The 10805-nt window shown below is 44.0% G+C and overlaps 2 protein-coding genes across 2 annotated transcripts in view; both read left to right on the plus strand.

Moving 5' to 3' along the window:
- LOC113216474 (zinc finger protein 543-like) overlaps positions 1 to 3596 on the plus strand; it is a 29096-nt gene extending 25500 nt beyond the window's left edge. Inside the window, exons 3-4 of the mRNA XM_052275139.1 lie at positions 2786 to 2941; positions 3555 to 3596. Coding sequence (XP_052131099.1) covers positions 2786 to 2941; positions 3555 to 3596 — 198 coding nt within the window. The remainder of the gene's footprint in view (positions 1 to 2785; positions 2942 to 3554) is intronic.
- Positions 2793 to 4225, plus strand: LOC127751500 (calponin homology domain-containing protein DDB_G0272472-like). Its single transcript, XM_052275138.1, has 3 exons — positions 2793 to 2941; positions 3555 to 4060; positions 4146 to 4225. Coding segments are annotated over exons 2-3 (438 nt in total). The 5' UTR covers positions 2793 to 2941; positions 3555 to 3623; the 3' UTR covers positions 4147 to 4225.
- The last annotated feature ends 6580 nt before the right edge of the window (positions 4226 to 10805 follow it).

Here is a 10805-nt window from a genome sequence, read left to right on the forward strand (position 1 = left end):
AGTGGAATAGGGTTGTGGCCTTGCACCTTTAAAGAACTAGGTTTCGAAGAAGCCATCCATTTTTGCCTGTTCTAGCACTTCATCTGCACACCTCGTGGCCGTGCTCTGAGTAAATCAGTCCATAGCTGCTGTTGACATCGAGGAGCTCCTTAGCTCATTCGGAATAGAGGAAGGAAAATCAGAAGTTTAAAGTCTAACAATGTTTGAATTTTCCAGCAGCTACTCCGAGCACCTCTACTAATGGTAAGTTGCCACGAAACCACTGCTCCATTGCTAGGGGTAAGTTAGTAAGCGAACGTTGTATAGAAAAGAAAACAGTTTAAACTAGCTATATGTACGCCAGACCACGTCTCGCGTAACAGGCTTCGCGATGCCTCACGAAACACTGTTACGCTGCGACGCGCCTGGCGCACATGTAGCTAGGCCTGCCGCGCTGACACCCGAGACGAGCAAATGGGAGGATATAGGGGGACAGGGCCTTCCAGGCTCAAAATTTGACATACTCGAGCCATTTGACGGGGTCTTATTACTCTAAAATTAGGGACATAAAACTTGTGCTGTTTGATAACGGTTTTCATTAAAAGTTCGAAATTTGACAGATTGTTATGTAAAAATCAACGTTTAAGTGATACTAGATAATCTAGAGACCCTTTGGCCCAAAAGAGGGTGTGGTTCGACCCTTAATATGTGGTTTAAGTATTACTTCCTTTACAATTCTGTGACATAAATCCTGTTTTACGATTCAATAGGCCATTTTGTCGTTTTCACGTTGTTTTCGCCAAGAAATGACCCATAGCGCCAAAACGGTACAAGATAGAGCAAAACGGACGAAATTTCCGCCCGGAGGGTTCTACTTTCACGCGTTACCTATAAGGATGGCCTGAAACAGGCTTCGCGGTATCTCACGAAACACTGTTACTGCGACGCGCCTGGCATACATCCACCTTGGCCAACGGCGCTGACACCCTAATCGGGTAGTGGCGAAATGTACACAAAAATACGGGCCTCTACGGCCCGTCACCTCGACCAAGCGTCCCATATTCTCTGTAGTCCTTCTACCATTCTTGCGCTTTGTGTTGCAGAGCGAGGAGGTAACCTGACACGCCCGAATAACATACACAGGGTTGCCCATCGGCGTCGTTATTCCGAGTAGGGAGGCAGACCCGCCATAGCACGTTCTACAGGTTGAGTGCGGGGTCACGGGGGTGATCCGCGACTTAACACACCGCGCCCGCGGGCTACCCTGAACAAATAACATAGACCTAGGGTAAGATGCCCTATGATGGCCACCTTAAGAATGGGCCTGCCCAATGATGGCCACCCCTTTTTCTCGAAATGTAGACAACGATGTGAAGTAGTTTGGCTTATCATGCCCAAGTAGGGACCTTACTAGAACACAACTGCAAGGCCAAGATTGTAAAGTGACTAGATTGGCTGGAAATCGAGAAAAGTGGCCATCAATGGACAGTGGCCACATTAGGGCACCTTACCCTATGGGGCACCCACTACGTCGTACTCGCCACATGAAAATGCGCCATTACGGACTGCAGCATTTTAAAGTCAGTTTTGCTGCTTTCTAAACAAGCATAACGACTTCTTCATGTTGGCTAACCTCCTATTACTCTCTCTGCCCTTGATACGTGTGATGTGACGCACTGCTTCGTGGCATAAACTGATGATGCAGTAAGGAATGGGGTGATCGCTGGCTTTAAAGCACTTCCCCAATAGCCCGTGGTACTTAATGCTAAGACAATTTCTCAAGCAGATATTAATAGCGTGACCCATGCAGTCCGAGCGAAAAACGGCCTTCAGAGGTGACACCACATTGCCTCCGTAATTAGAAAGTTATTGGCTGAGCAATTAGCGAAGCCCATTACTCCACTGACCGGAAGAGCTCCATTCAGGTTGTGTGTTTGTATGCACGACAACTCGAGGAGGAATTGAGTTAGCGATCTGAAATTTTAAGGGTAGTTTTGTGTCATAAAAAGACAGATCAAGTTCGGAGATGACAACTCTAGCTCAAAAATGGACTTTTCAAAAAATCAAAAACCACAGGTTTTAAAATGTATTTTTGTCAACTATATTTTAACATGTTCCCAAAGAGAAACTCTTTAAAGTAGAGATCTCTAGGTGGAAATTTCGTCTATTTTGCTCTATCTTGTACTGTTTGGGGGCTAGGAAGCATTTCTTGGCGAAAATAAGATGTAAATCATCAAATGGCCTATAAAATCATTAAATAGGCTTTCTATGGAAAGATTGTAAGGGAAGTAATACTTTCACCACACATTCGGTGTCAGCGCCGCAGGCCGAGCTTTATGTGCACCAGGCGCGTCGCAGCGTAACAGTGTTTCGTGAGGTATCGCGAAGCCTGTTACGCGAGACGTGGTCTGGCATCCATATAGCTAGTTTTATCAACTTCATCTTTTTCGAAGCCTAGCTTTTGAAGGTTGTTGATTGAACCTATGTGAAGTTAGCGGGACCCAAACAGCCGGCCCACAGACCACATGGTGGAATCGATTGTTTTCGATCAGGAGAGTAACGTTTTAGATTGTTTCGCGGTTCGGCTAAAGCAATCTCTCAAAACAAACGAAGGTACTTTTGGGGGTGGAAGTTTTCCGGACCCGACGTATCTCGGGTACCGGCAGTCCTAAATACACCAAAAAACAAGCAGAAGGTAGGTTGTTTTTTAAATTTCGTGCCCTGTATGCTACATGTGTCATTTCTTTCGTTGTTTCTTCTGTGTGTATATTAAACTTTTTATTTCTTTTTCCCTTTTCTTTACCAGAAACCCAATTTAGAATTTGTAAACACTGAAACAAGGAGGAGGGTTAATCCAAGGAGTGATAAGGAAGAGGAAATGGTACCACAGATAGTGGTAGATGGACCCACAGAGGAGACATCCAGAGAGACAGAGGGGGCAGCTCGAGCAGACACAGCAGAGGTAAATACCAAACTCTGACACATTTTTAAAATTACAACTCTTGTGACTACTGACAGCTATTTTAGAAATAGATCCTTTTGAGACCTTTTATCCCTGAAACAATCAATGTGGTGTTGAATATAGTGTACTTTTTAAGTCATTCAACTTAGAATAACATTTGATTAGTCAGATTGACTCATCCGTATGGTATGGAAAGCCGCCACATTGTGTTCTTTAGATAAAAAGCAAACTGAATTCTTTTCATTTTGCAATTAAGTCTCTGTGTCAATTTGCAGCCCTTGAGAAATTGATTCTAAAAAAAAAAAAAAAAAAAAGAGCAGATTTCTAAGTCAGTTTTTTCCTAGAGAAATTCTGTGAGGAAACTTTTTACCTAACGAGCACAAATGTCATCAATTGCAATAATGGATGAGTCAATCAGACTAATGAAATATGTTATTTTCAATCCAATGGCCTATGAGGAATAAGTAAACTATATTTAACAGCATATTGATCAGTTTTGGGTACAAGAGGTCTCAAAAGGAGTTATTTCTAATAATGTGCTGAAATCAAAACCCTGAAAATCTCTCTTTTACCAACTGACCGCCTAATTATATTCATTTTTGTTATCCATTAGGACTATCTAAAGTACCACAAATTGCTGCTGGAGGCCACCTAAAGGGAGCAAGGGTGGATAGAGGAGAGTATGAACCAGCGAAGGAAGATGAAGGAAATGGAAGAGAAGATGGAGGCTGTGGTGAGGGACAGAGAAGATCTGAAGGAAGAAGTGGAAAGATTGAGGAAGGAGAGAGACGAATTGAGAAAGAAGAATGGGAATGAGGCAGAAGAGAGGTTCGAAAAGGAGAGAAATGAGCTGAAGCAAGAGATTTTAAGAATCAAGACAAGCAGGAATAGGGAAAAGGATGCAGCACAAAAACAAATTGAGGAAGGGCGCGCAACGGTAGAGCAAGTAGAGGAGCAGCTGAGGAGAGAAAGGGATGAAAGAGAAAGAGCAGAAGAACGGGTACGCGATTTGCAAGAAAGTTTAAGAGCGGAGAGGAAGGTCAATCAAGAGTTGACAGAAAGACTACAAACGATTTCAAAAACTGCAACAAACCCTCCGCGATCGCCCTGTTATAGATGGTGAGTGAATTTTGCATTACTCTTTAATTATTTTGTCGTTATTTCATGAGTTTTTAAATACTTGTTTTGTTTGTGCGTTTTTCAGATCTGACATGGCACGCGTTCTGATAATTAAAATTATGTAACTAATAAGATGAATTATAAAATAAACAAGCACATACGAAACTCTCTTCTTGTACCATTTCCACCTAAAATAAGAAGTATTTTTGTAATCTTTGTAAAAAAGTTCCGTCCAGGAACGGATCGTGAAAGCAGATGATAAAAATCAAGGAATATTCAAGTCTATAATATTTCAGTGGGGAGCTCACGGGTCGCATTACTTGCACAAGTATAAGTATATAGATAATTTACAAATCTTAGTTTACATTTAAATATATATATTTATACCTAAAAAAGATTTTGTTTGGTTCTGTTTCTCGTATTCTTTGTAATGTTTTGAAGGGTCTAGGACAAAGTTAGTGTGAAGAGGGATGTAGAGACAGACATAGTTTGCAAGTAATACTTCTGAACTCATCACTGTAAAATGGTTGGCGTCATTTAACGCCAAATTATTGGCGTCCTTTAAAGAACGCCAAATATTGGCGTTCTTTTCCGAAAAACGCCAAATATTGGCGTCTTTTAACGCCAAATATTGGCGTTCTTCTCCTTCGAACGCCAAATGTTGGCGTCTTTGAACGCCAACTTCTGGCGTTATCACAGAACGCCAATTCTTTGGCGTTAAAAGACGCCAACCAGTTTAGAGTGATTCAGTTCTGTCACTTCATAGTTGGGTCAGAGTTTGAATTTCCGCGCCGCGCGCCCGAGCCGAGCCGTCCCGAGCCGAGCTCCGACCTGCTTCCAGCCGAGCGCCGAGCCAAGTCTGCCGGAGGGGAGGGGGGCTGCGTAGCCGTGGCGCGTACGGCGGGGCCAACACCAAGCCGCCCTGTATTCTTCTGGTGACGTCACGCCTTGTGCCTCTCTGCACTACGCATGAGAGTACAAGCAATGACACATTTGACAAATCATTCTTATTAATTCCAGTTACGTGAAATGTTAAAAGTTTCAGTTACAAATGTATCATCTGCTAAAAACACGTCAAAATGCGTCATTTTGTTAGTTTTACATTGTTTTAAAAGGGGGGCGATCTGAGAGCTAAACTATGTTAAACAAACTAAAAAGAGTCTTTTCAGACCAGTTCCGGAGCTTTTCGTCTTTGCAGTTGCATTGTGTGAATATAACTTGACCCGCAGTTAGCTAACACGATAAATTCAAGAAAGTAGCACTGAACGATTGTTCTGGAGTCCAAAACAATTTAAAACTAACAAAACTTGTCAAGGTACACTGCATTTAATTTACTCTGCCATCAGTTTTGGTGGCGTGCGAATTTGACGGGACCCATTAGCGGTAGCCGAGTGCTAAGTGTCCGTCTTACAAATGAATGGTAAGTAAGTATAAAACAATGTAAAACTAACAAAATGACGCATTTTGTCGTTTTTTTTTTGTGTATTTAGGACTGCTGGTACCCGAGATACGTCGGGTCCGGGAAACTTCCACCCCCAAAAGTACCTTCGTTTGTTTTGAGAGAATGCTTTAGCCGAACCGCGAATCAATCAAAAACTTTACTCTCCTGATCGAAAACAATCGATGCCAGGGGCCGCGGAAGTGCTTCGCGGCGGGGGGGGGGCTGACTTGGGGCGTGTTGTGTGGGTTGCCTACCTACCAGGCGCACACGCCTAAAGGTAATGCGTGGTGCCTCGCTGACAGTGCATTTTGTTGAGGGTTTGAATGCAAACACAGATTTTAATGCAAAAAATCACGAGAGGGGCCACCACTTCAATTTAGGATGTACACAGGATTACGTGATTACAGGGATTACACATGAATTTTGAGGGATTACACTTGAATTTTGTTGAATTTCAGGCTTTAAAACCATTAAATTTGGACAATAAGGTGAAATTTAGTGATATTAGTGCTAATAATATTAAAATTTGGTACACAGGATTACGCGAGCGGTGGCCCCCTCAAAAATCATATTTTTAATATCTTATTAATGACTTAGAGTTGTAGTTCTACTGCATTCATAACAAAATTCAGAACACAAATTGGAGAACATCTGCGCTTAGGATAGAAAAACGGGGGGGGGCTTCGCCCCCCCTGTCGGATTTTGGGGGGGGCATTTGGCCCCCCCTGCACCCCACTTCCGCGGCCCCTGATCGATGCCACCATGTGGTCTGTGGGCGGGCTGTTTGGGTCCTGCTAACTTCACGGAGGTGTTGATTGAGCGATTAGCGAAGCTCATTACTCCACTGATCGAAAATGCTTCATTCGGTTTGTGTGTTTGTACGTACGATAACTCGAGAACGAATAGGGTATTGGTCTACAGCGCTGAGCGGAAGTAGAAGAACAAAAACGGAAGATGGAAATGCGCCCGCACTCCTTTTCGCCTGCCCTCCCCCACTCCGCCCAGTGGAGGAGAGGGGGACGGCCCGAGCGCCTTTCCACCTTCCGTTTTTGTTCTTCTACTTCCGCTCAGCGCTCTAGACCAATACCCTATTGAGACAGGGGCCTGGGAATTTCAGGGTCGCTTCGTATCCTAAAAAGACAGATCAAGTTCGAAGAAGAGCATTCTAACTCAAAAATTGACTTTTAAAAAAATTGAAAAACCACAAGTCGGTAAATGTTTGTTTCAAACATTTTCTTATGGGCTCCAAAGGGGTAAATCGTCAAAGGAGAGCCCTTAGGGCACTTGTACTGTTTTAGTGCGAGGGGGCATTTTCTTGGCGAACACAAGATAAAAAGGCTAAATAGTCTATTAAATCCTTGTTTATAAACAAGGCTTCATGTAAAAAAATTGTAAAGGGAGTTGTACTTAAACAACACATTTGGGGTCGGACCACACTCTCCTTTGGGCTCAAGGGTCCCTAGATTATCTACATTCACTTAAGTGTTGATGTTCACATTACAATCTGTCAAAGTGGAACATTTAATGAATATCTGTATCAGAAGTTGCATGTCCCTAATATGCGAGTGTAAAGCCCCCGTCAAATGCTTTGAACATGTCAAATCTGGGGACCGGCAGGCTCTATTTCCGTTTACACTCCTATTAACTCGTCTCGGGTGTCAGCGCCGCAGGCCTAGCTTTATGTGCGCCAGGCGCGTCGCAGCGTAACAGTGTTTCGTGGGATATCGTGAAGCCTTTTACGCGAGACGTGGTCTGGCGTACAAATAGCTAGTGTAGCAGCAGTTGTTGGCCTCACCAATTTCTGTCTTCACGTCAAATTATACGGTTAACAAGTAAACCCATATAAAACTAGGTAATTGTACGCCAGCCCACGTCCCGTGTAACAGGCTTCGCGATATCTCGCGAAACACTGTTACGCTGCGACGCGCCTGGCATACATCTACCTAGGCCTGCGGTGCTGACACCTGAGTCGTCCAAAAGGCAGAGTTGTAGATAGACCTTTGGCTCCAAAGGACACATATTTTACCCCCAGGATTTTATTTTAACGAGTTGCCCCACCAGAGACCATCAAACATCATATACCCCATGGGAACACCCATATCGAATCCACATAGCTGGGACGTGGTCGAACCACCTCGACACGACGTGGATGATCGAGTCGATCATCTAGTGCCAAACGGTAGTAGATTTCACGTAGAACCAACATTGATCAGTCCGCCCCTACACGCTGTTTCGACGTAGAATGATCCTGGCATCCCCGTAACAGCAAAAATAATTTTAGTAGTATGGCGCCAGTTAAAATTTTAATTACTTTTTTAAGGATTTTATTTGGTTTTACTTCTTTAGTTAGAGGAGACCCTCTGAATACTTCATTACAACAACTTCTAATGAAAACTCGATTGATACCTTACCGGGAGTTGAACCTGGGACCTGCTGCTCCGTAGATGACGCCTCTAACCACGACGCCACCGTGACAACTTAGCGAGGAAGCCGACTGAAACCTATCTCTATCCAGAACGATCTGTGTATCTCAACGACGTTGCATCCACATGGATTCTACGATTGCAAAATGCAAAATGTCTGGACCAAAGTAGGAACCAAGTTATCGGACATCATCACCTTCAAACCTGATGAGAACAGTATGTGAATGCTATGCGAAAGGACCATGTTCGAAAACGTATATATTGATGAGAGATGTACAAGACCATAATGATTAGTGAACGTTGCGTCGATGTCGACAGAGCCTCTCTTCGCCCACATTCCTAGATCAACAAAAATGACGAAGAGATGTGAAGTTGACGCATCAATGTAGGTCACATCATACGTTGATCTATGTACATATCTCGTAGACGAATAGACATTGACTAAAGAACGATACATCTACGTGGAAACGACATATTTCGCATCGCTAAAAACCGTCTAGTTTACGTCTACGTGGATCAGATGTATAATCGTCGAGAGGGATTGGCAAGTAACAAATCGACGTAGACTGCACGGTGAATAATCTCCATCGTTCAGTCCACTCGACTTCTACGTTGAATCCACCTTGAGGCTAAAGGGATAGATCTACGTGTATGTATCTACGTAGTACACGTTGAGTCCACGTAGATAGCCCATTCTGTTCCCATGGGGTAAAACAAAATGAAGATGATTTAGGGCCATTTTCGTGTAGAATTCGCCCTCTGGCGACTAAGCGGTAAGAGATAGAGCTAAACGGACAAAATTTTGGCACTGCGGGTTCTACATCTAGGAAAATTGTAAGAAAATAATATATTTTATTAAATCTCATATTTAAGGTTTTTCGTTTTTGATTTTTCTGACAGGTAAGTTTTTTATCTAGAGGGCTCAAAATCAATTTAGTTCTTTCAGGACTTATTATGCTACAAAGCTACACTAAAAATCGCTCGTCCCTAAATTAAAGCACGCACGGCGCAACCCCTCTAGAGAAAGCAAGTATCTGTGCGCGACGCTCAAGAAACCCATTATCATTGCGCGACTAGTGAAGCCACGTATCTCCATTTTTGGGTGATTTTTGAAACCTATACCATTCGATAGAGGAATTTTCCCTATATTAAAATATTTAGTTCTTAAAAAATCGTCAAAAAATGCGTTGCGTGGTTTCACTAGAGTCGCGTCAAGATACTTGGTTCTGCTAGAGGCACTGCGCCGTGCGTGCTTTGAGTTAGGGACGAGCGAAATTTCAGGTACCTAGCTCAGACCGTTCTCGAGTTTCTGTGATTATAGATACACAGGCAGACGGGCGCGCGCCGTAAGAGCGAACTGTCACAAGCGCGACTCGTCGTAAGCGCGAATGCCGCAAGCGCGACCCGGCGCAAGCGCGAACGCCGCAAGAGCGAACGACCGCAAGCGCGAAGTGTCGGAAGCGCGACCCGCCACAAGAGCGAACCTCGCGTGGCACAGCTTACGCGCAAGCGGCTTACCACGGCTAGACGGGCGAGATCGACGCGTAGGTCGAGAGGGTCTCACAGTCGTGTATGAGGGATTCGGAAGAACTCTGGTCGTTGATTATGTTCTGCTGCTGCTAAACCGTGACCAGCCTTCACATCGGTTTGCTGTCTATGTTACGTGTACTTGTATTGGTAAAACGTTCATCACATGAATGTCCCTGCACAGTTCCTCCGAATTTCAGAAGGCAACTGAGACGCTGAAAAAAGTATCAAATAGGACTGCAGCATTCAGAAACGCTGTTCATCATCTTCTAACTATTTTGACAAATGAAACAGAGTAAAATTTCTATGATGCCTACCAATTTGAAATGAAACAGGTTAAAATTTCCATGATGCCTACTTAAGAATACATCAGGCTCGTCACAATTTTCTGTTCAAACATTCATTAAAAAAATATCTGAAACGGTATAAAAAACACAAAAAAAAACAAATAAAATCAGTAAAATACAAAAACACTAATAAAACCAATGAAAACTACAGGCGCCCTCTGCCCGAGCCCGAATTTTACACACGGGCCAGCATCGGAGTAGTCGCCGAAGGCGACCCTCCAACCCTTTGGGGGGCGCCGCCACGGCGATGGCGGCCATAGGCCAGATTTTAGGCCATAGGCCGCCACTGTGAGCGCCGCAGGCGCGAGTCAACATCAATCAACAATACTATACAACTGCGCTCCCACTCACTGACTCATTGATATAAATGTTTGGCCTCGACCACAATGTTTGGCCTCGACCACAACTGCTACAAAAACGTACCATACCTTTTTGGATCCGCGATACCCCATTTGACCCCAGAAAAACCTCCACCTCCATCGTTGGACCTCACTGGGGACCGTTCAAGGGCCGACTAAATTATGGTTGCGTGGGAGAAAAAAAAAAGTCCAAAAAAGTCGCCATTTTTTTATGGTCTCCTAGGGAGTACCTCGTCATTTTGGCACCCAAGGTGAAAATTTCGTCCGCGGGGCTCTGCGACGCACCGTTTTGGCGCTAGGGCCTGTTTTGTGTTCAAGTTGTCAAAAAATGTTACATGGGGTATGTTTTCAGGGGTAGATTGCCATTTTGCGGCCCATAGGGCCAAAATTTTGTCTGTTTGCGCCTCAGAAGCACCGTTTGGGTGCTAAGTCCAGTTTTTCGTCGAAATTAAGGGAAATTGCACGGACGCGAATCTACGAAGACTTTGCTTATCTTGCACAGAAAATATCATGAAACACAAATTGTAGGTTTCGTTTTGATGGTGCTAAACCGCTCCACAGGTGCCACGATTCATGAAAATCTGCGCTGGGACCCCGAAGACGACTCCTTTTGCATGTTTGCGCAGTAAGAACCAACCACAGGACCCC

This window comes from Frankliniella occidentalis, unplaced genomic scaffold (genome assembly GCF_000697945.3).
Source record: "Frankliniella occidentalis isolate FOCC.00 unplaced genomic scaffold, Focc_3.1 Scaffold520, whole genome shotgun sequence".
Taxonomy (NCBI): Eukaryota; Metazoa; Arthropoda; class Insecta; order Thysanoptera; family Thripidae; genus Frankliniella; species Frankliniella occidentalis.

Excerpts from the sequence above, each read along its gene's own strand:
- LOC127751500 (XM_052275138.1), top strand. The coding sequence starts at position 3,624 with ATGAACCAGCGAAGGAAGATGAAGGAAATGGAAGAGAAGATGGAGGCT.